This window comes from Sus scrofa, chromosome 3 (assembly GCF_000003025.6).
Source record: "Sus scrofa isolate TJ Tabasco breed Duroc chromosome 3, Sscrofa11.1, whole genome shotgun sequence".
In the NCBI taxonomy this organism is placed as follows: domain Eukaryota; kingdom Metazoa; phylum Chordata; class Mammalia; order Artiodactyla; family Suidae; genus Sus; species Sus scrofa.
Genome location: NC_010445.4, coordinates 69,364,171 through 69,389,768, shown reverse-complemented (window position 1 = coordinate 69,389,768; position 25,598 = coordinate 69,364,171). Strand labels below are relative to the sequence as shown.

Below are 25,598 nucleotides of genomic sequence, written 5' to 3'. Positions count from 1 at the left end.
CTTATTTTTCATTTATTCATGTATTTAACAAATAACTAAGTGCCTGTTGTGTGTTTGCTGCTGGAGATGTATAGATGAAAGCTACTTCCTTTTTGGGAAGACAATCCAGTAGAAAGAAAATAACAGTGCCATGGGATGAGTAGTATAATGGTCTAGAGCAGGAATCTGCAAACTACAGGCCATAGGACAAGGCCTGATTTTGTATTGTCTGTGAGCTAAGAAAGGTTATAACAGTTTTAAAGGATTGTAAAAAATAAACCAAGGGAGTTCCCACTGTGGTACAGCGGGTTAAGGATCCCAGGTTGTCTCTGTGGCAGCTTAGTTCACTGTTCGGGGCGGATTTGATTCCCAGCCTGGTGAAGTGGGTTAAGGATCGGCATTATTGCAGCTGTTGTGTAGGTCACAGCTGCAGCTGGAATTCGATTCCTGCCCTAGGAACTTCGAAATGCTGCAGTTGCAGCAGAAGAAGAAAAAACAAAATAAAAACCAGAAGAAAGGGAAGTATAGACAGAGACACCATATCTGATCAACAAAATTGAACCTTTTTAGGAGCTGACCTTTTATTAAAAAAAAAAGTTTGCTAATCTCTAGTCTAGAAGTTAAAATGGAATACATAACTGATAGGGAGGCTGTTTTCAACTTGGTGTATAAAAGAACTTTCTAATAAAACCATTTAATAATGGAAAGGCTATATATAACAGAAAAAATGTAAACATTTTGTTATGGCAAAATGTCAAGCAAAATTCTCTAATAGAATAGTTTTAGGGAGTTCCCACTGTGGCTCAGTGGAGACGAATCTGACCGATATCCATGAGGATGCAGCTTCGATACCTGGACTCATTTAGTGGATCGGGGATCCTGCATTGCTGTGAGCTGTGGTGTAGGCCAGCAGCTGTAGTTCTGATTAGACCCCTAGCCTGGGAACTTCCATATGTCACAGGTGTGGCCCTAAAAAGCAAGAAAAAGAAAAAAGAATAGTTTTAGCATTGGGTTGGAGACAGTGCTACATGGCTTATAAAGTATTTTATAAAGTTTTGTAACTCCAGCTTCTTATTTACTGTAGATAAAATAGAACATTTTAATTATTAGATTAGATCCTGGAATCTGATAGCCAAAGGAAATTTCAACATTGCTGTTTTGTTATGCTTGAATACAGTCGTTGTGGGGTGTATCTTATCAATGGCAAATGTCGTGATGATGACTGGTGCCAGAACAGTTAGATATCTCAAAAAAGAATGATCCAAGCCATCAACAGTTGTCCAAATGTGAGGAAATATGGGGTCTTTGTTTAAAAAGAAAATCTCTAAGCTGCTTAGAGGGGTGTAAGATTTCTGTTACGAAGGTTTAAGAAGTCTGTAAGCCTAAGCCAAAGCCAAATAGGAACCATACCAGTTAGTTCTTGATGATGAAGATTATCATTATATTTTAGTTTTTTGTTTTTAATCAAAGTATTATTTCCATTCAGTAAATAAATAATTGTATTTTGAGTGCCTGCTGTGTGTAGCAGGTACTTTGTTAGGCAGTGAATAAAGCAGACATGGAGCTGATAATCTAGGTGGGAAGCAGACAGACCAGAGAATTAAACAGGAGTGTAAGGGTTGTGATAGGGAAGGTATATAGTATTATTAAAGACATTCTGAAATCAAGAAAAAGGATATTGCAGCATCAGTATTACATTCATATTGAAACAAATTTAGTTTTAGCAAAACATCACCCATCTAGTTAAATTAATATCAAAATAGAATGCTGTTGGTTTTGTTCCTATTAATATTTAATTTTTTGTTTTATAAATATAATAAACACTGTAAGGAGTTTATACCTAGTTGTACATATTTAGGGACATTATAATAAAACTTATTTAAGGTGGCATTTAGGAATTCACAAGATGTTTTTTTCTTTAAATCAATAGTTCTCAAACTTTTTGGTCACAAGAATTTCCTTGACACATTTTAAAATTATTGAGAGCCTTTGTTAATGTATATTATTGATGTTTTCCCATATTAGAAAGTAAACCTGAGAAATTAAAATAAACTCATTAAAAATAACTCCATTGCATGTTAATATAAATTACCTAGTTTTTTTGAAAGATAGTTATTTTCCAAACCAAAAATATTTAGAAGAATAGTGTTGTTTTACTTAAAAAAAAAAATCTGTAATGTCTTGACTTAATAGAAGACAGGTAGATTCTGATATCTGCTTTTGCATTCAGTATGTTGTTAGATGTGATATAGCTTTTGGAAAATTCCAGTGTATCCTTAGGAGAGAATGAAAATGAATGAAGCAAATGAAATGCTGATATTATTTTGAATATAATTTTGACCCCAGGCATCTCTGGATGCTGCAGGGATGCCTGGGAGCCTGTGGACCACATTTTGATGTAAGATGGGAAGAAACACAGTGGTTAAGAGCACTTGCTAAAATGTAGGTTCAGATCTTACTCTGGCATTTAAGCTATTTTTGTTTGTTTGTTTGTTGTTGTTGTTGTCTTTTTAGGGCCACACCCCTGGCATAGGGAACTTCCCAGGCCAAGGGTTGGATCAGAGCTGTAGCCACTGGTCTACGCCACAGCCACAGTAATGCCAGATCTGGCCTAGTCTGCAACCTACATCACAGCTCACGGCAGCACCGGATCCGTAACCCACTGAGCGAGACCAGGGACCAAACCTGCGTCCTCATGGATACTAGTCAGATTCATTTCTGCTGAGCCAAGATAGGAACTCCTTAAGCTAATTGAATGTGAGGAAATTACTGAATATTTTTAAAGTTTTATAGTCCTGTTTCCTCACTTGTAAGATAGGTATAGTAATGCCTATGCTTCAAGGTTATTATGAGGATTAATTGAAATATTGTATGTTAAGTGCCTGGATCTTGTCAGGCTATTAATAAATGGTATTTGCTGCTGCTATGTTATATTAATGCTTTTGGAGACTTTCAAATGGCAGCATTTTTAGGTTCTTCAAAGTATTATGTAAGCTAAACAGTTAATTTTCAGCATTCCTAGCATTTTTATATTTGAAACTTTGCAGTCATACAAGACAGTTTTGCTTCTCCTGATTTGCCTTTGCTGACATGTTTGACAAAAGATCAAGAGTTTGGGCCTGATTCTTTATTTCACCAAAGTGAACTAGATTTTGCACGTCTGAGGTAAGATGATTTATTTTTTTATTTGCATGTGACCGTTCTGCTCTTTCTTGTTCTAAATTGTTACTAATATTAGTGACTTCAGTCGAGACTTGGAGGTAGGAGTTAGATATTCTGAGTGCACACTCTGAAGGTAGTAAAAGGGTCCTAAGTTAAGACATGATGCTCATTAATTTGGCACAGTCATCATGTGTAAAGACGAGCCAAGTGACTGTAGTGTATTTAAAACAATCTCTAATGTATTCTAGCATTTTAGGCATACTGTAATTTAGAAGGCATACTAGATTTTTTTCCTTATAAATCTCCCCTTTTTTTTACTGACCATCACCCTACTCCCAATCTGTAAAAAGCATTTATTTCATGGTCACTAACTGTTTGGCATTCTCATTTTTGTCAGCCAGTTTTAAATGAACCTAGTTATATCCCCTTACATTATAGGAGGTGCAAATATGAAGTTATAAGATTGTTTAAATAGATATATCAAATTAACAATTTCCAAATTAATGCCCTTTAGTCATAATGAGAGACAGGTCTGGAATTCTCTTCTCTAAATCATATTTGAAATTATCCAAGAATGTATTTTCTTTTTTTAGAAATAAAAATGATACTTAAAAACTGTAAATGTTTACAGAGTATAAACCTCTGCCCTTATGCTACATATTACTTTAAAATTGCTTTTACAAAAAGTGTTCTATACACAGTAGTCTCAGTGATTAGGTTGCTGTTTTGTTTGGGGAACAGATCACTTAAATGGTTTTCAGAAGCATAATGACTAATAAAAGGATTAGTGCAGGTTAAATAAATATTAAATTATGGTGATAAATTACAATTTTTTTTGGTCTTTTTAGGGCTTGCACCTGTGGCATATGGAAGTTCCCAGGCTGGGGGCTTAATTGGAGCTATAGCTGCCAGCCTGTGCCACAGTCGCAGCAACACCACATCCAAGCTATGTCTGCAACCTACACTGCAGCTCATGGCAACGCTGGATTCTTAACCCACTGAGCGAGGCCAGGGATCGAACTTGTGTCCTTATAGATACTAGTTAAGTTCATTACTGCTGAGCCACAAAAGGAACTCCAAATTACGCATATTTAGTAATAAAGTTTGAATTTTTTATTTAAAGAGTCATTTTGGGGGGCAATATTGTTTTGAGAGAAGTCTGAGAAAATATACCTTTTATTTACAAAAAAATTTGTTTTGTTCAGTCATTAACCACCCTAAAGGAATTTGAAATTAGGACTTTGTTTTTCAACATACTTTCAAATAACCTTGATTTAGTGACAGCAGTTTTGTGGGGGTTTTTATGTTAGTATTTAAAAAAATAAATATTTTTAATATGTTATTTATTTATTTTTAATTGTATATTTTCAGGGGAATTCCTGGTAAGTCTGAAGACACTGAATGGTTTTCTCGACCGTCGGAAGTTAGTGAAGCTTTATTCCAGGCAGCCTCAGAAGTAGCTTCAGACTTAGTTAGCTTTAGTGTATCCCAGCACCCACTTACAGGTAGTGAAGCTGTCGAGTCTCAGCGATCTTTATTAACTCCAGAACAAAGAACTAAAGAAGAGACTGTTGCATCTGATACACTCGATGAACTGAAAACCCATAAAAACTCTGATAGTTATGATGCTCTTTGTTCATATATGTCATGGAAGACACAAGAAGTTATACAGGAGCCAGGAACAAATTTAGCTGATGTTTCAGCTGCATCTGATACAAGTGATGAATACATAACTCCTAAAGGAAGTGACAGTTTTGATGCTTCTTGTTCATATGCGCAGTTTTGGAAACAGGAAGCTTTACAACAGTCAGAAAAATATTTAACCAGGAAGGACCATGATTCTTACTCAGATTCATCTGACCTAATTGATAAAAATAAAATTCCCAAGGCAAGTGACAGTTTTAGTGCCCCTTTTTCATATATGCCATGGAGCAAGCAGGAAGCTTCACACCACCCAGAAATAGGTCTAATCAGTAAGGACCATGTTTCTTTTTTACATGAAGTTACTCCGCCTTTTAACAATAAAATGTCACATTCTTTCTTGCATTGCTTTTTGGAAAGAGGAGGAAGAGGGGTTCCCTTAACACCTGATAGTCATTCTAAGAGTGTTTATTTAAGAGCTCCCACTGAGAGTGAGGTGAAACAACAGATGGATTCTTTGGAGGGTTATGAAAGAGATGAAGACGATCTGGGGAAAGGAGTATCTCAATGTTTTGAACTAAAGGAGAACAGAAATACTTTAATGTTTTCAGGCATGCATCCCAGCTCTTCAGAAATACAATATATTGAAAATGTTTTTCCTGATAATTCTGCAAAAGTGTCAGAAGGACATACACTCTGCAGGGGGCATGACAGCTCTATGATTGAGGCTTCTGTTGGTCCTCTTCAGACTAGTAAATCCAACTCAGATGAGACAGCAGAACAACTGTATTTTCAAGAAGAAAAAGACCAGAAGGCGACTTCAGCTTTTGGTGGGAAAAATGTTGATGTTACTGAAAATATAGCTTTTCAGGCAGTTATTGCCTCTATTGAGCCTTCCAAGAAAGAGAGTACAGTAAATGAAATCCAAACTGACATCAGTAAATCTTCAACAAATGACAGCCAAAAAAGTGAACAAAAAAATCCAGATCTTTTCCTATTAAATTATGATGAAAATTCTTTCTTTGATAAACTTAATCATTCATGCTATCAGTCTACTCCTGGGGTGTTTGAATCAGTAGCTTCAAAACCATCGTTGTATAAAAAAGATAATGGTGATAGCTCCTTGTACTGGCATCCTGATTTAAAATCACTCCCCTCTGCTCCTCAGGAAATATTCATTAAGCCAGTTTCTCTTATTCCAGAGCTTAAGTCTTCTTCTTTAAGTGAAAAATCTGTCAGACAGGCTGTTGATCTTGGCAAAACACAGTCAGCTTTATTTCAGGATGATACAGACAGTGAACTATTTCTTCCCATTGGGAAGATAAAGTCTGTTTCTGCTCTTGACCTTGCAGAGAAGTTAGGATCTTCAAACATTATTTATCCAATGAAAGTATGGACTTCAGATTCTTTGGTTTTACAAGAATTAAAGCCGCAAACATTTGAAGAAGTTGCAGATTCCTCAAACTATATTTTGGGTAAGAATGTAAACTCTAGTAACATCATTGAAGGTCCATCTGCAGCTGTAGGAGGCAGCTTTTCAGCAAACTTGGTGGCATGTGATGCAAAGTCACAAGGTAGTTTACCAGTAATCAGTGATGCGAAAGCTGCAGTCGGCCAAGAGACCTTGCTGAAAGCTAATATAGGCCCAGGTGAAATTCCTTGGCCTATGGGAGCCAAATCCAGTTTTACTATACATACAGTTATGCAAAATGACTCCTATTTTGTAGAGGGCCTGCAGGGGAAGGCTGAATCTGACATCTGTACTTTGGATGATGCTGCTGAATGCTGTAGCCTAGATGAAAATGCTGTTGTATGCAGTAAAAGAGTTGCTGAACTACAAAGAGAGGTGAGACAATAAGATGGTAGTTGGGGAGAGACATGGTCTTTTCCAGTATTGTTTCAGGAAATGGTATTGTTATTTGTTTTTACTTTTTACTGTTTCCTAGATATGTGGCCAAGGTGACTTGACCAGTGAGTGCACTGAGCTAGCAGGTTTAAAAAATTTACTTGATGATCTTGAGATCTGTGACAGCTCCCCGCACTGGCAGTCTTCTGTAGAGCTACCATCTAAGGAAGAGAGCAGTTGTGAAGTTCCTGTAAGTTTTTCTGTTTGACATTTCTTATGCTGTAGGAAGATAAATATTTTATTCAAAAAATGAGGATGAAAGTTAAGGGCTATTTCTGTCCTCTAATACCAGTTATGACATGTCATCTAGTCTTCATCTGATACCCAGGAATACACTGCATTCATTTGTTAGAGGTTGGCGTAAAAATAACATTTGTGTTTTGTAGACTGTGAGACTTAGTGAGTTCTCCGGCGTTTTGGAAAAGGCCATTGTTTAGAGCTCCCAGGCCTTTGATCTTGAGGCATCTTACTCTTCCAAATTGTTCCAGCAAGATCCTTTGGGATAGTGTTAAGGTTAGACTCATTCATGGAGACATTTACTTGTGCTTTTTCCCCCCTCTGGCCTTCAAGGTACAGGCCTTGGAATAAGCCCTGAAATGTTCAAATATTTCTGTTTAGAAGCCCCCAAAAGATTTGACTTCAGAGATATCTTGAAGTCAGAATTTTCTTTTGTACAAAGCTTCATTTGCCTGGATCCTTGGATCTTTTGGCATTTATGTTTTTCTGGTCCCATTGCCCATCTGGTTTTGTCAGCTCCAACCTGGGTCCCATTCACTGATAATATATCCTTACATTCTGTTAGTCATTAAATACAGTTAGATAATGCGGTGTACTTAATGTTACTTTTCCTTTCCTGTTTTTCCAGGTATAAGATAGTATGTAATTGGAAAGCTGCTCATTTGAGATGCTTTAGGTTCAGTTAGTTGAAAAGAGAAAATGAACAAAGATATTGTGATAAACTTTCCCTTTTACTTACCATTTATTGAGTTTACTAAAAATTTTAATATAGAGAACTGTCAGGTTCATTTTATTTTCTTCAATATTCTAGACATTGTTCAATTCTAATTTTTAGTCTAATAATAACGGGGGTGAAAATGGTAGCTCACGCTCTGTGCTCAATATTGTGCTAAAGAGATTTACTAATGTATTTCAGTTCTTTTAGTCCTTTTGGTCAGTCCTGTCAGGTAGGATTGTTGGGAATGATTATCATCATCCTGATTTTACAGTTGATACTTAGGTAAGGAACTTGCTCACTACCGTTTAGCAAGTAGGGGAGCTAGTATTTGAAACTAACCTTATCTGTGTAGTTAACCACTATACTGTAAACTGCCTCCCTATTTAACTGTTCTTTGGAGAAACCAAAGCCAAGATTTTGCATTATTTTAGCAATAATGGTTTTCGAAGGAGATTGGTCAAAGTCAGTTTTATTGAGAATGAGAAACAAAATATCAATTTTAAACTCAGAGTTTTATTTTCTTTTTTCTTTTAGTTTTATTGAGATACAATTAATATACAGCATGGTATAAGTTTAAGGGATACAGCGTAATAACTTGAGTACATACATCATGAAATGATTACCACAATAAGTTTAATGAACATCTATCATCTCATATAGATACGAGAGTAAAGAAATAGAAAATTTTTTCCCCTAGTGTTGAGAACTCTTAGGATTTACTCTTTTTTTTTTTTTTGTCTTTTCTGTCCTTTTAGGGCCACACCCATGGCATGTGGAGGTTCCTAGGCTAGGGTCTAATTGGAATTGTGGCTGCCGGCATACACCACAGCCACAGCAAGGCCAGGTCCGAGCTGAGCTCGAGACCTACACCATAGCTCACAGCAATGCTGGATCCTTAACCCACTGAGCAATGCCGGGGACTGAACCCGCAACCTGATGGTTCCTGGTCAGATTCGTTTCTGCTGTGCCATGACAGGAACTCCTTGGATTTATTCTTTTAACAACTTTCATTTATAACAATATTATATCTAAAGAGTTTCTAATTTTTTTGATAGATACATTTGTACCTTATGTCAACTTTTAATGTAGATAAGTTGTAGAGAAATGAAGATGTATATTCGGATATATATTCATTCAGAACTCTGACATGATTCTAAATTTTATTTGCTCATAACTGTAGCTTTAGGTATGTTTTTTCAGTCTAGGGAGGATGCTGTTCTCTGTGGTCTCTATGGATGGTCTGGAGTTAAGGTAATTAATGCTAGTATTAGAAAAACAGTGAGCCAGATACGATGATAGTCTTCCTGTGTGGCTCAGCTTGTTTTCAGTGGGTTTGCCTACCCTTGGTTTCTTGTTTATTCTCATCTCTGTCTCAGAAGTGTCAGCACTTTAAAGTGTTTTCCTCACTTTGGTACCTACCCATCATTCAAAATGATTATTTGGGCATCCACTTAAGTATGATGTTGCTTGGGGCTATGAAGAGAGCCAGGAGATTTGGAGTCAAAACCCTGTTCAGTTACTTGGTTAGACTTGTGCCTTGGGCAAATGATTTTGGAGGGTCACTCTCCTTCCTCATCTACATGAAGTATGGGAACAGTAATAATCACCCTCAGGTGTTGTTTTATTGGGGTAAGGTACGTAGCACTTTGACAGTATCTGGCTACTAGTTCCCCTCACTTTATTGAAACTAGATTACTAGACTCTTACCAGGGATTTACTACTTGAATTTGTTGTTTTGTTCTTTCTCTCTCCTTGTTCCCGGTAGCAGCATGTTACATTCTTTTAGCTTCTGTAATAAAATACTGTTTTAATATATCTTATTTTGTCCTTGTAACTGTAAGTATTATTTAAGGTTAACTCCTTCGATTTCTTTTCTTTTTGTTTTGTTGGTTCCCCCTCCATCACAGTTAGTTTCTTCTCAAGGTGTAAATGCTTTTCTGTATGTGAATAGTTATCACCTCTGTTTTTAGACTCTTAATATTTCTCCTGGGTAGACCCATATACTATCTTGCATGAAATTTTCTTGTGAATATTTCCATCACCTCAAATTTACCTTGCCTCTATCAGAATAACTCATTTTCCTAAAATCAAAGTGACTTGTAGATTTTCTCAGTTCTTAAAGAAGTGTTAGCATTTCTTAGTTTCTTTTTTTTTTTTTTTTTTTGTCTTTTTGCCATTTCTTGGGCCGCTCCCGCGGCATATGGAGGTTCCCAGGCTAGGGGTTGAATCGGAGCTGTAGCCGCCAGCCTACGCCAGAGCCACAGCAACGCCAGATCTGAGCCGTGTCTGCAACCTACACCACAGCTCACGGCAACGCGGGATCATTAACCCACTGAGCAAGGGTAGGGATCGAACCCGCAACCTCATGGTTCCTAGTCAGATTCGTTAACCACTGCGCCACGATGGGAACTCCCAGCATTTCTTAGTTTCTTTGATTCTGTCTTCATTGTTGATTTGAAAAAAGAAACTGGGATATAAACTAATCTTGATTTTGTTTTCCTCCCAATGCCTCTAATTTTTAGTGATCAACAAACACCTCTTGATCTCTTAAATACCTCTCATCTTTTTTCATTCTGTATTTTCTTATTAGCAGCTCTGATATCTGTATATTTTGAAGCTTTGATATGGTAAAATTTATTTAAAATAAATTTTATTTTCATTGAAAAAATAGAAAAAAATTCCCCTGCATTTGGAAGCTTTAGGGAAAACTGCTATTAAAAGAAGTGTATACCCACACACACATAACTATCTTATCACATATGTGATATATACACTTGACCCTTGAACAGCATGGGGGTTAGGGATACTGACCCTCTGCGAAGCTGAAGATTCTCATCTAACTTACAGTTGGCCCTCTGTATCCTCATTTCCACCATATCTATGGTTCTTCACATTCGAAAATTCAAACAAGGGAGTTCCTATCAAGGCTCAGCGGAAACGAATCACACTAGTATCCATGAGGGTGCAGGTTTGGTCCCTGGCCTCGCTCAGTAGATTAAGTAAGAATCCAGAGTTGCCGTGAGCTGTGGTGTAGGTCACAGATGCGGCTCAATCCTGCGTGGCTGTGGCTGTGGAATAGGCCAGCAGCTGTAGCTCCAACTGGACCCCTAGCGTGGGAACTTCCATATGCTGTGGGTGTGGCCCTAAAAAGCAAAATAAAAAAAAAAAAAAAGAAAGAAAATTCAGACAACCTCAGATCCTGTAGTACTGTGGTATTTATTATTGGAAAAAAAAAAATCCATGTAAAAGTAGACCTGCACGGTTCAAACCCATACAGAGTCAACTGTATGTTAATGAGCTACAGTTCAAAACTGGACTGCAGTAGGATAATTAAAAACTAAGTACTTTGTGCTATGTTTACAGCAGGGTTTCTCTCTGTTTTGGTCATTTTGGATTGGATAATTCTTTGTTGTGGGGGGCTGTTCTGTGCACTTTAGGATGTTTAACAATATCCCTGGCCTCTACTCTCTAGATACCAGTAGCATTCCCCTCACTAAAGTATGACAGCGAAAAATGTCTCCAGGCATTGCCTCATGTTCCTTGATAGGGTGGGGTGGGGGAGTGCACAATCTCCAACTGAGAACCACGAGTCTAGAGACACCTATATAGACAGTAGAATTAGAGTATTTCCACATTCTGTCAGCTTCTTAATATTCACTACTACACCATGAAAAAACCTTCATAACAGAGGATAGAAAAATTCATGCTTATGTACACTTTTAGACTCACTCCTGAGAGAGCATGGAATAACTTTTTAAGAAAATAAATCTAAAGGTGCTATGTTGTTTTTATTTGAGAGTATACTGTGAATTTGGTGAAATGTTGTATATGTTTATGTACCCAGAGCACTATTAATAGTTTCTAATTTCATTTTTTAGCAAGGACTTGCTGGGATGTCATGAAGCTTCAAGAACTTCTTTTTCAGCATTTAACCGTTATTTCATCAGTTATATTTCCCACTCTTGTTGAAAGAAATTTGAAGATTTAGGTTTTTTTTGGTAACTGATCACAGATATAGTTCTTTGATGCCTTAATTTTTCTTCTAAACATTTGTAGATTTCTTGAAAACAGTCCTATTGTCTCTTGCTTCCTTTCCTCTTTCCTTTCCATACACATCTCCTCTTCTTAAAAAAAAAAAAATCCTTGAGCTTGTCAAGAGTATTACCATAGTTCAAATCCTGCAATGATCATACTATTGTAAGGAACAAATTTCGGAATAATAGAACACTTCTAGGTCTCCTATGTGTAGTATTCTTTACAGGTAGATCTCCAAGCCCTCAGGATAATTTGTAGAGCTTTTTTTGGATGTAATCAAGCAAGATATGACCTGTATATGAATTCAGGAGGGTTGGGAATATGATCTTGAGGAACTGGTATAACTGCTTACTATTCATTTTCGAAAAATAAGGTTTATTTTTTAGCAAAGTTTGAAATTTCATTTTCTTCATTTTTAAATCTCTTTCCATAGGTAGGTCCTTCTGATACAGACATCAATCAATCTTTTTCATCTGCATTGCCTCCATTTGTTCCTCATGAGTCAACTAGAGAGTTGGAGTATCATTCTGCAGATCTTAGAATGTTGAGAGTATCTCCTGACACTGTGCCAGGGACTCTCAAACACTTAACAGGTATGTAGAGAAGGAGAAACTAAGTGTCCTATGGCTAGCCTGTTAAAAATATCTTGCCATGAGGGAGGGGGCATGGACTATCTTGTTATGGCCAACAGATGTTTTACTTTTGAACTTGTGCAATAATTAATGTTAACTTTGGATTAGGTATATTTATAAATCTGCACAGCTTTTATTAGATAAATCATTTGATTTTTCATTGTGTTCTTCATGACAGTGTTCAGAACTGAATTACATGGAGGAGCCTGATATTAGAGCCAGCTTGTTTCTATATTCTTTTCTGTGACTGAAGGGAAAAGGGAATTAAATGAGCACAAGAGCAGATGCAAATAAGTTTATAGAGAGGAAATTGACAGGTAGAAAGCAAGATTAGGGAGTTCCTGTTGTGCTTTAGCGGTTAACAAATCTGACTAGCATCCATGAGGATGCAGGTTCTATCCCTAACCTCCCTCAGTGGGTTAAGGATCCGGAGTTGCCATGAGCTGTGGTGTAGGTTGCAGATGCTCAGATCTGGCATTGCTGTGGCTGTGGGGTATGTCAGCGCCTGCACCTCTCATTCGACCCCTGGCCTGGGAACCTCTATATGCTGCAGGGGCTGCCCTAAAATAAAAGACAAAAAAAAAAGGCAGGATTGTCTGCTGAGGGAGGTGGAGAATGGTGGAGGTGGGCTAGGGAGTTTGAGGAAAGTGGCTTGGTGAGGGCTTGGAATTTATGTTGAAGTGAATTAGGGGATAGAGCTGACCAAAGACAAACAAAAGAATTGGCAGGTAGTTCTGGGAAGTCAGCTGAGGTTGGAGATGTCTATCCTGGACATTTTTGTGTATGTGAAATCATATAGTATAAGATATTTTGTGACTGGCTTCTTTAAGTGAGTATGTTTTCAAGATTTATCTATGTTACAGCATGTATTAGTACGCATTCCTTTTTTATTGCCTAATAAGTAGTCCATTGTATGGATATATCACATTTTGTTTACCTATCTGTTAGTTGATGGACTTTTGGGTTGTTTTTGCTTTTTGACTGTTATAAATAATGCTGCTATGAACAATCAGGTTTTTATTTTTTTCCTCTTTGGTGTATATCTACGAGTGGAATTTCTGGTTCATGGTAACAATGTTTAACATTATGAATGTCTCTTTCTCAAAGAATGTGTACCATATTACATTCCCACCAGCATTATTAAGGTTCCAATTTCTCCACATCCTCAACAACACTTGTTATTTTCTCTCTTTTTGATTATAGCCATTCTGGTGGGTATAAAGTATTATCTTGTGGTTTTGGTTTATGTTTCTAATAATGTTGAGCATCTTTAGTTGTGTTTATAGGCAATTGTATATCCTCTTTGGAGGAACTTGTTTTAAGATCCTCACTCACTTTTTCATTGGATATTAGTATTTTATTATTAAATTGTAGGAGTTCTTTATGTATTCTGGATACAAGTCCCTTACATATGCAAAAATGTTCTCCTACTCTGGGTTGTTTCTTCATTTATTTCATGGTATTGACTGCAGCACAAACTTTTAAATTTTGATTAAGTGTACTTTATCTGTTTTTCTTCTTTTTTAAAGTTTAATATTTTAAATGGTAAAATACTGATAAAATTTATCATCTTAGCGCTTTTTTGTGTATACATTTCATTGGAATTAAATACATTGACATTATCATGCAAACATCATGGCTGTTCATTCACAAAACTATTTCATTTTGTAAAACTGAAACAACTCTCACTTTTTAAAGGGCTGCACCAGTGGCATATGGAAATTTCCCAGGTCAGAGGTCAAATGGAGCTGCAGCTGCCAGCCTATGACACAGCCACAGCAATGCCAGATCTGAGTTGAGTCTGCAACCTAAACCATAGCTCATGGCATCGCCGGATCCTTAACCCACGGAGTGAGGCCAGGGATTGAACCTGCATCCTCATGGATACTAGTTGGGTTTGTTACCACCAAGCCACCACAGGAACTCCTAAAACTCTCTGTCTGTTAAACAGTATTTCCCTCCTCCTGATCTCAAAGAGACAGCAGTAAGTGATGGCTTGGAGGGAGATCTTCATTTTCTGCTCAGGAATTGAACCTGGGCAGCCTGGATGAAAACCAGGAGTCCTAGCTACTAGATTAGCTAGAGGCTAAAAGTAGAATTGCCCTGATTCTTGCCTCTTGTGGTTTTTTTTTTGTTTTTTTTGTTTTTGTCATTTCTCAGGCCGCTCCAGTGGCATATAGAGTTTCCCAGGCTAGGGGTCGAATCGGAGCTGCAGCTGCCCGCCTGCGCCAGAGCCACAGCAGTGCGGGATCCGAGCTGTGTCTGCAGCCTACACCACAGCTCATGGCAAAGCCAGATCCTTAACCCACTGAGCAAGGCCAGGGATCGAACACGCAATCTCATGGTTCCTAGTCAGATTCCTTAACCACTGAGCCACGATGGGAACTCCTCTTGCACCTTGTTGAATGCAAGAATGTTTCAAGGAGGCAAAGACTGTGAAAACAGGTATAAAAAGTTTATTGTTGGAGTCACAGTACAACACGTGGGAGAGCACACAGAGAAGTGGTTTATTTAAGTCAGAAACAAAGAAGTAATACATACCCTAAAGAGGCATGTGGGTGTCCTGCTCAATTAGGATTGTGCCAGAAAGGTGATTTAAATCACTTATATAGCACAGTTCTTCCGGCTTGTTGTTTGCCTTTAGTCAAGTATCTTATTTTAATTGTCACACCTGACTGGACATAGGACCCTCCCCAATATGCATGCTCATCTTTTGACAAAGATGGATTCCAAAGCAAAGGATGCCAGCTTGGTATCAGGACTTACTATGGCCTGGCGCCCCCTCCCTTTCTGATGCCCGTGCGTCTTACTGTGTATGTGTAATTGGGACGATCTCCCTGACCCCAGGAGTGATTGAATAAATGGTCATCCTTCTTCAGTGGAAAATGAAACAAGGCCTAAAAGGACACAGACTCCTTCTTATCAAACAGGCCCATGTAACGGATGAGTTCCCAAAGACAAAGATAGCCCAAGGCCACAGACTACATTGCTCAACAAAATGACCCCTGTCTATATAAAAAAACAAAACAAAACCAAGCACTCCCCAGCGGTGGGGAGCCTGAGCCCGCTCAGAGCTCCCAGCCATTCTCTTGGTCAGCAAACTCCGCTTGCAATCTCATTGCTCCAGCCTCTGCCTCCTTCTTCCCTGTTCTAGCAGTCTTATCTCTCTACTCCAGTTGAGCTTAGCTTCTTCAACTAACGTTTTCCTTGAGGTGTCAAAGAGAAACAAGGCCCAGTTTACTTGGCCTAACAAGTCCCATCTGTTCTCAGCCCAGGGGCCCCTCTACCTCCTACCTGGGGGAAGCCCCAGTTAAATATGGTTCTGCTTTTTATCTCTATGAATTTGACTTTGCTAGGTATCTCGTGTGTATGTGTCTTTTTGTGACTGGTTTATTTCACTTAAGAATAATGTCTTTAAGGTTCATCCATGTTCTAGCAGGTGTCAGATTTCATTGAATTTATAGATTCATTTTGGGAATATTGCCATCTTAATAATAATAAACATTTTGATCTATGAACATGTCTTTCCATTTATTTAAATCTTCATTTCTTTCAACAATATTTTATAGTTTAATGAGTGTACAAGTCTTCCACTTCTTTCTTAAATTAATTCCAAATATTTTTTCTTTTTGATGTTCTTATAAAGGGAAATGTTTTCTTAATTTCACTTTTGGAATAGTCATCACTAGTGTATAGAAATATAGTTTAAGTTTGTATGTGCATTTTGTAGCCTACAGTGTTGCTGAACTACTTGTTTATTATTTGTAATAATTTGTGTGATTTTCTTATAATTTCTTATAATTTTTACAATGTCATCTGCAAATAGATACAGTCTTGTTTCTTCCTTTCTAGTATGGATGCTTTTTCTATATTTCATTTCCCCATTGCTGGGACTAGAACCTTTGGCATAGTGTTGCATAGAAGCAGTGAGAGCAAACATCCATCTTGTGCTGGTCTTTGCAAGAGGGATTTTTGTAGATGCTCTTTATCAGGTTGAAGAAGTTCCCTTTCGTTTTTAGTTTTTAGAGTGAATTTATCATGTAAGGGTGTTAGATTTTGTCAAATGCTTTTTCTGCATTTTTAAGTTATAGTTGTATGGTTTTCCGTCTTTATTCTAATATTATGGTGCATTATTAATTAATTTTCATATATTAAAACCAACCTTGTGTTCCTGGTTGTATAGGCTACTTGGTTACCGTGTATGATCCTTTGTATATGCTGTTGGATTCATTTTACCATTAATTTTTTGAGGAATTTTGTGATTATATTCATAATAGATATTGATATGTGGATTTCTTGTGATTTTTCTTGGTTGGGTTTTGGTACAAGGCTAACACCAGTGTCATAAATTGTGTTGGGAAGCATTTTTCTCTAGTTCCAGCTTTTGGAAGAGTTTGTAAAGGATTGTTATTAGTTTTTCTTGGCTAGAACTCACTGTGGAGCTGCCTGGGCTATTCTTTGTGGAAGTTTTGAAATTTCCAATTCCATCTCTTTACTTGCTATAGGTCTATTTAGATTTTATATTTTTCATGGGTCAATTTTATGTCTTTCATGGAATTTGCCTATGTCAGCTAAGTTATCTAATTTGTATAGCTGTTAATGGTATTCTCATATGATCCTTTTTGTTATGTCAGGTTGGTAGTCATGACGCATCTTTCATTCCTGATTTTAGTAATTTGAGTTTTCCTCTTTTTGTGATTCTGGCTAAATTTTGTCACTTTTGATGTTCTTTTCAAAGAAATTTTGATTTCTCTTTTTCTAATCTCTATTTTTTCTACTTCTTAAATCTCTATTTCATTTATTTCCATTTTAGTCTTTATTATTTCCTTCCTTCCATTTGCTTAAGTTTTAGTTTGTGCTTTTTATTGTTTCTTATGGTGAAAGATTAGGTTGTTGTTTTGAGATTTTTCTTTTTAATATAGGTATTTACATTGGTAGGTTTCTAAACACTACTTTAGCTACATGCCTTAAGTTTTGGTTTGTTGTGTTTTTGTTTTCATTCAACTAGACTTTCCTAATTTCTATTGTATTTCTTTTTCATTGACTTGTTTGTCATTGGGAATGTGTTGTTTAATTTCCATATTTTTGAATTTCCTTTTGCTATTGATACCTCATTTGATTCCATTTTTTGTTGTTGTTGTTGTTTTTGTCTTTTCTAGGGCCTCACCCACGGCATATGGAGGTTCCCAGGCTAGGGGTCAAATCGGAGCTGTAGCCACAGGCCTGTGCCACAGCCACAGCAACGCAGGATCCGAGCTGTATCTGTGACTTACACCACAGCTCACGGCAATGCCGGATCCTTAACCCACTGAGTGAGGTCAGGGATCAAACCTGCAACCTCATGTTTCCTAGTCATATTCATTAACCACTGAACCATGACCGGAATTCTTCATTTGATTTTTTTGTAGGATTTTGTTTCCTTTTTATGGCCTCACTGTGGCATATGGAGGTTCCTGTGCTAGGGGTTGGATCCGCAACTGTAGCCTACACCACAGCAACACTGGATCTGAGCCGCATCTGTGATCTATGCCGCGGCCTATGGCAACACCAGATCATTAACCCACTGAGCAAGGGGCCAGGGATTGAACCTGCAAATTCAAAGACAACATCAGGTTTCTAACCCACTGAGTTGTAATGGGAACTCCCGGATTTTAGTTCTTGTAAATTTTGAGACGTTTTATGTCCTAGAATATAGTTTATCTTGTAGAATGTATAGTTTGAGCTTGAGGAGAATGTGCATTCCGCTGTTGTTAGGTGATGTGTTCCATACATGTCTGTTAGTTCCAGTGGGTTTATAGTGCTCAAGTCTTCTGTATCCTTGTTGATCTTCTCCTTGTTTTCTCCATTTTTGAAAGTAGGGTATTGAAGTATCAAACTATTATTGTTTGTCTCTTTCTCCCTTTTCTGTCAGATTTGCTTCATATATTTTGAGACTTTGTTAATAAGTGCATTTTATATATATTCCTGATGAATTGACCTTTTTGTTGTTACACGTTGTCCTTTAATTCTAGTAGCATTTTTTAAAAAGTCTATTTTGTCTTACATTAGTATAGACATTCCTGTTCTTATGCTTGCTGCTTGAATGTCATATCTTTTTTCATTTCTTTACTTTCAGCCTACTTATGTTTTTATAATTGATGTATGTCTCTTGTAAATAGCTTATACTTATCTCTGCCTTTTGATGTGATTGTTTAATCCATTCACATTTAATGTAATTATCAATAAGATTGGGTATACATTTGCTGGTTTTCTTTTTGTTTTCCACATGTCTCATGTCTTTTTTCTTCTTCTGTTCCCCCGTTATAGATTTTTATTGCGTTAAGTGAATATTTTCCAGTATTTTAATTTCTTTAATGATTTTCTAGCTAGTTTTTAAAGTTACGTTATTAGTGGTTGCTCTGGGGCTTACAAAATTTATTTTGGCAGAATATACTCTTGATTTATACCAACTAAATTCTAGTGTGATACAGAGGTGTTATTCCCATATAGCTCTATTCTCCTTTTTTGTGTCAGTGTTATTATCATAATACATACTACACCTATATGTTACAAACCGAAGAATATATTGTTACATTGTCATAATTATTTATGTAATTTTAGGTATTTTAAAGAAGCTGAGAACAGTAGAGAAAGCAAGTATATATTTGTAGAGCTTGTTACATTAATACTCTAATTTACCTTTTCTTATTCTCTTTATTTGTTCCTATGGACTTGTTGCTCTCCAATGTCATTTCCTTGCTATTCTCTAACTTTGCTCCTGTGTACCTTCTTCTGATGTTATTGTCGAACATTTTACATTTCTATATGGTATAGTGCCAATAATAACAATTATATATGCTGCTTTATGTAAACTTGCCTTTAAAATTTATTAGGAGAAGAAAGGAAAATCTCCAAGTAAGCTGTTTTTTTTGTAATTACCTACATAATTAACTGTTAGTGGCACTATTTGTTTTATTATGTAAATGTGAGTTACTGTTTGGTGTCACTTGCTTTCAGCTTGAAAAACTTCCTTTAGTGTTTCCTGTAAGATGGGCCTGCTACCAACAGATTCTCTCAGTTTTGGTATATCTAGCAATGTTTTATTTGATAGTTTGAAAGATGGCTTTCTGGGTTTTGGATTCTTTGTTTAGAGTTTTTTCTTTCAGCTGTTAGAATGCCTTTTCCACTGTATTCTACTTTATTGTTTCTGATGAGAAATCATCTGTTCTTACTAGTGTTCTCTTGTATGTGATTTTTTTTTTCTTGATATTATCAGGATGTTCTCTGTCTTTCAGTATTTTAATTATGATGTGTTGGTGTGGATCTCTGTGTTTATCATACGTTGAGTTCATTGGGATTCTCAGATGTGTAGGATAATATTTTCATCAATTTGGGAAGGTTTTGGCCATTATTTCTTTGAGTATTTTCTCTCTCTATATATATGTGTGTGTTTGTGTGTATATATATATATTTTTTTTTTTTTTTCTTTTTAGGTCCACACATGCGGCATATGGAAGTTCCCAGGCTAGGGGTCAAATCAGAGCTGCGCCACAGCCACAGCACTGTGGAATCTGCTCCACGTCTGCAACCTACACCACACCTCACAGCAATGCCAGATCCTTAACCCACTCATCAAGGCCAGGGATCAAACCCACATCCTCATGGATACTAGTTGGGTTCGTTTCCACTGAGCCGCAGCAGGAACTCCTTCTCTGCTCTTTTCTGCCTCAGATATCCTCCATTAAACATATGTCAGCACATTTAATCTTGTCTAATAGCTCTCTGAGCCTTTGTCCATTTTTATTCTTTTTTTGCTGTCCATCCCTTATCCTGCTCACTGATTTTCTATCCCTGTTTACTGTTGAGCTTCTAGGAAATTTTTCATTTGAGTTGTATTTTTCAACCCACACTTTCCATTTGCTTCTTTTACAAGTTCTATTAGCTTATTTTCTATACAATGAGACATTGCCATTACCTTTTAATTTTTTAAGCATGATTTCCTTCTTTGAACATATTTATAATAACTGCTTTGAAGTCTTTGCTAAGTCTAACGTGAGTATCCTTAAAGGCAATTTCTGTTACTTGTTTTTTTTTTTTAATGTGAATGTGTCACTTCTATTTTTCTTTGCATGTTTCACAATTTTTTGTTATAAACTGGACATTTTAGGTAATATATTGTTGCAGCTCTGGATACTGATTCCCTCTCTGGGCTGGGAATATTTGTTATTGTTTTGCTTGTCTAGTTATTTAGTGACTGGGTTGGACTATTTCAGTGAAGCCTCTTCCCCCTACAGTGTGTATACATCTCACCAGAAAGCAGATTCTTTGGTATGTCTACAATCTCCTGACCTCTGATCCCCCTTCGTTCCCTCCTCCTATGGACTGTGGTTTTAACTCACTTCTTTTTTACTGTCTCTTTTTTCATCTCCCTGTTAATGTTCCTGCTTGTCTTCCAATATTGGTATCAGCTGCTCACCTCAACCAAGTTACCTGATTGCTATATATTTTCAACAATGCTTTGAGGCATAAATTGCTCCATCCTCTGATCCAGTTAATGTATAACCTTTCCTTAGAGGAAGTCTTTTAGGTCAGCCTTCGAGGCTTTCTTTTAAACTTCTGGTTTGTCTACTGTATGGCTTATTTGTATCATGCAGCTGCCAGCTTCCTCTTTTAATTGATTACTGTGATCACCATTGTTTTTACCAGTGTCCTTAAGCTTGAACTTCCCCATACTCTATTCCAAATAAAGTCAGTCTGTTTATGGAGATATGGTGCTCTCTGTTCTTATGGCTTACCTCTCCTCCTGGGAAAAAGCTTTGTGACATTGCTTTGGGAGTTGGGACAGTGGCCCTCTTATATTGGAGTGACACATCCCTTCTCATAAGAAAAGGTTCTGGGTGTGGATGGTATTCTCTGGCCCTGTCTGTGGGTGTGTGTATGTGTGTCTGTGTGTGTGTGGTTGCACCCATGGCATATGGAAGTTCCTAAGCCAGGGATTGAATTGGAGTGACCTACACCACAGCTGAGGCAATGCCAGATCCTTTAATTCCTTTAACTGGGCCACTGCATTGGATTCTTAACCCACTGTGTCACACTGGAACTGCTCTTTGGTCTTCTTGAATTGCTGCTTCTGGAATGGAACCTACATCCTATGAGTAAGATAGGGTAGGGTCTACTTGTGGCCTGATGTTCTCACCCTGCCATGTCTAGGGTGAATCTCTATAAAGGTGGGGAACTAGGTAGAGGTAAGGAGGTTACTGCTCTTCTTTTGCAGCCTCTCTTCCAAAATATTCTCTTTGTTCGGCTTCTATATCTGTGAATTATTTCTATTTATGCATCCATTTGTACCATTTTATTTATTTATTTATTTATTTATTTATTTATTTATTTAGGGTTGCATATGGAGGTTCCCAGGCTAGGGGTCTAATTGGAGCTATAGCTGCTGGCCTACGCCACAATCACAGCAGCGCGGGATCTGAGCTGCGTCTGTGACCCACACCACAGCCCACAGCAACACCGGATCCTTAACCCACTGAGAGAGGCCAGGGATCGAACCTGTAATCTCATGTTTCCTAGTTGGATTTGTTAATCACTGAGCCATGACGGAAACTCCCACTTGTACCATTTTAATTACTTGGTTACATCTCATTCCTCTCAATAAGACCCTGAGCTCCTGAGTGATAATATTTTGATATAAGGGCCTGAAATTAGACTTATTACTATGTGCTGCCTTGACATCTGAAACAGACAGGGCCTCAAAAGACCTAATCACAAGTTTTACTGCTCTCACTAGATACGCCCTCTACCCTGTGGTAAAGGCTCTCCCCGCCCAGCTAGTTTACCTGTTAACCAGACCAGCTGCATTCCGCTTGGTCCTCGACCTAATAGGTTTCACTCCTCTACCAGCTGGGGAAATTATTTAAATAATACCTATCTGTGTGGACAGAAGTTCACACTGTCTTCTCGCTGCTATAAAGCCTGCCTCCCACAGTTCCTGCTTGTTCATTCTATTCCCAAGTGCAGACTTTAAGCACTGAATATTCCATAGTTAAGTGACCTCTTTTCCTGGGATGTGAGTATATGTAACTAATAAACTACTATCAGTCTCCTCATCTGTCTGGTGTTGAGTTGTGTTTGGCCATCCCTATAACCATCATGCAGGAATCCCTGCCTCACTAGAGAGGTGAAGAGGAGGTGCATGAAAGAATTGTTTATGTCTGCGTTCAGTAAATATTGTATTGAAATGGGCCCTTGATATCAATTACCCTGAATACTTACTTTTTACTGGCAAGCACCCCCAGGTTCTGTTCCATGATGGGTTGTTTTTCAAACGGGTCCAAAGTATGAGTCAACATAGTACAAAAGTAGAGTAAAATAACTACCTTTAACAGAATTTGAGGAGTTCAGAGTACAGAAGAGATTGGAATTAAAATAAAAAGATGGAATATGGACTATTGAGAATTGGTGACACCATTAACAAGTATGGAAGTGAATTTAGTTTGGGGCATACCAAGTGTGATTTCTAGGTCATTCAGTTTGAAGTGTCCTCAGAACAAGTTGAAAAATGGCAAATGGGAAAGGTAAATTTTTTTTTCTTTCGTCTTTTTAGGGCTGCGCCTGCGGCATATGGAGGTTCCCAAGCTAGGGGTCCAATCAGAGCTGTAGACACCAGACTATGCCACAGCCACAGCAACACCAGATCCGAGCTGCATCTGTGACCTACACCACAGCTCATGGCAACACCGGATCCTTAACCCACTGAGCAAGGCCAGGGATGGAACCCACAACCTCATGGTTCCTAGTTGGATTCATTTCTGCTGTGCAACGACGGGAACTCCAGGGAAAGGTAAATTTGAAAGACTTTAACGTTCCATGATTAAATTATGTCATAAGAATAATTAAGGAGTTGCTATTGTGGCTTAGCAGGTTAAGAACCCGACTAGTATCCATGAAGATGCAGGTTCAATCCCTGGCCTTGCTCAGTGGATTAAGGATCCAGCTTTGCTGTGAGCTATGGTGTAGGTCACAAATGTGGCTCGGATCCCGTGTTCTTTGGCTGTGGCATAGGCTGTCAGCTGCAGCTCCAATACAACACCTTGCCTGGGAACTTCCGCATGCTGCAGCTGTGGCCCTAAAAAGCAATAAAAAAAAGAATAATTAAGCTGTCTGGGGAGCCTGAGTATTTTGGAACAGCAGAATTCCAAGGACAAAATTTTATACATAGTAGTAGGAGAAGGGGGGAGCCAATAGAGAATACAGAAAAGGAATAGATATTTTTATTTAACTTATTGATCTGATTTAGTTTTTATCCTTTCTCTTTGTGTTCCCATTTCTTACTGCCTTTGTCACATCGCACTGGATTTTGTTGCATACATGTGTTGAGTGCTATGTCCTCTTGGTCAGTTTATCCTTTTATTATTATGTGGTAGTGTTTTGTCTTGAGAAATTATTTTCATAATGGAGACAATTTTATCTGTTATGGTAGCCATTCTTGCTTTAAAAAAATTGTACAGTATTTCTTTTGCCATCTTTTTAATTTATCCTCCTTATGAATTTTGAAATGAATTTTTAGATAGCATATATTTGTGTTTTTTAAAAACACTCTGCTAATATCTGTATTTTAATTGGTGCACTAGACATTTGCATTAAGATAATTATTGGGATACTAAGCTTAAAGTCAGCCATTGTATTTGTTTTCTCTTTGTTCCTATTTCTCTTTTCTTGCTTTACTGTGGGTTGCAGGAACATTCTGATCTATTTATAGTATTCAAGTATATTACATTGTATTTTTTCCTTATAGGTTGCTCTAGACATTTTATTACTGTTTACTGCTATCAACTTTCATTTCTGAGAGTGAGGTATAATTAGTTCCTTTTACCTTTCCCACTGTTTTTTTTGGCTGTGCCCACAGCATGTGGAAGTTCCTGAGCTAGGAATCAAACCATGCCTAAACCACAGCAGTGGTAATGCCAGGTCCTTAACTTTTTCTCTTGAACTTTTAGTTTTTTTCCTGCTATTTTTTTTCTCTTAGAGAATTTCTCAGCCCCTCTTTGAGGATGAATCTAATAGTGACACATTTGTTTTCTTTACCTGAAAATGCTTTATTCCCCATTCATTCTTTAAGAGATAATTGAACCAAATGTAGAATTAATGTTTCATGGTTTTTAGCACTTGCAAAATGGCATACCACTTCCTCCTGGCCTCCATGTTTGCAGGTGTGAAATCTGTTGTCATTCAAATTGGTATTTCCCCTGTAAGTAATGCTGGGCTACTTTCAAGTTTTTTGTCTTTAGTTTTCAGAAATTTAATTGTGTTCTGTCTTGGTATAGATTTCTTTGTTTTCCTATTTGGAATTCACTCTGCTTCTTGAATCTGTAGATGTGCGTCTCACCAAATTTGGGATGTGTTCAGCCATTATTTCTGTGAATAATTTTTTTAGTGCATCCTTCCCACCTCCACCCCCCACCCGACTTCTTTCCTCTCCTTCTGGCATTCTGTTTATGTGAGCATTAGACCTTTTGTTGGCCCAAGAGGCCCTATTTTTTTTTTTCTTTTTACAGCTGTATCCATGGCCCATGGTTCCTAGGCCAGGGGTCGAGTTGGAGCTGTACCTGCAGCTCATGCCATGGCCATGGCAATACTGGATCTGAGCCACATCTGCAAACTATGCCACAATGTGTAACAACACTGGATCCTCAACCCACTGAGCAAGGCCAGGGATTGAACCCACATTCTCACAGATACAATGTCAGGTCCTCAGTCTGCTGAACTACAATGGAACTTCCAAGAGCCTCTATTTTTAAAAAATTGATTTTCTTAATAAATTTTTCAGACTTATTAATTGTATTGATATATCCTCAAGTTCACTTATTCTGTCTTCTGTCATTTCCATTCTGTTGTTTGAGCCTCTCAAGTGAGGTTTTTATTTCTCTTACTGTGGTTTTGAATTTCCATTTGTTCTTTTTTTTATAACTTGTTTCTTTGCAACAATTTTATTTCATTTGCTTCAAGAGATTCCTAGTTGCTTGCTCAAGCATATTTAAGATGGCTGCTTTAAAATCCTTGTCAGATAATCCCATCATCCTTTTTATCTTGACATTTGGCATTATCTGATTATCTTTCTCATTCAGGCTGTGATTTTCCTGTTTCTTGTTATTGTGAATGATTTTTAATTGTATTTTGTACATTTTAGATGTTATGTTAAGAGACCGGATCTTATTTAATTTCTGTTTTAGCATTTTTGTTGCCCTATTTATGTGTAGCATATAGGTCCTTGGGTACTTGTATGAACTGTGGTTTCAGAGACAGT

At 37.5% G+C, this 25,598-nt stretch overlaps 1 protein-coding gene across 6 annotated transcripts in view; it reads left to right on the top strand.

Annotated features, from left to right (window-relative positions):
- ALMS1 (ALMS1, centrosome and basal body associated protein) overlaps nt 1–25,598 on the top strand; it is a 163,302-nt gene that overhangs the window by 27,275 nt on the left and 110,429 nt on the right. For 4 of the 6 annotated variants that reach the window (XR_002342571.1, XM_013996028.2, XM_021087373.1 and 1 more), the window contains 4 exons: nt 3,027–3,144; nt 4,513–6,628; nt 6,729–6,878; nt 12,112–12,271. Coding sequence is in view for 5 of the 6 variants with exons in the window: in XM_013996028.2 (XP_013851482.1) it covers nt 3,027–3,144; nt 4,513–6,628; nt 6,729–6,878; nt 12,112–12,271 (2,544 nt within the window). In the remaining variant the exon portion in view is untranslated. The remainder of the gene's footprint in view (nt 1–3,026; nt 3,145–4,512; nt 6,629–6,728; nt 6,879–12,111; nt 12,272–25,598) is intronic. The other 2 variants (XM_005662465.3, XM_021087374.1) reach the window with 2 other exon arrangements.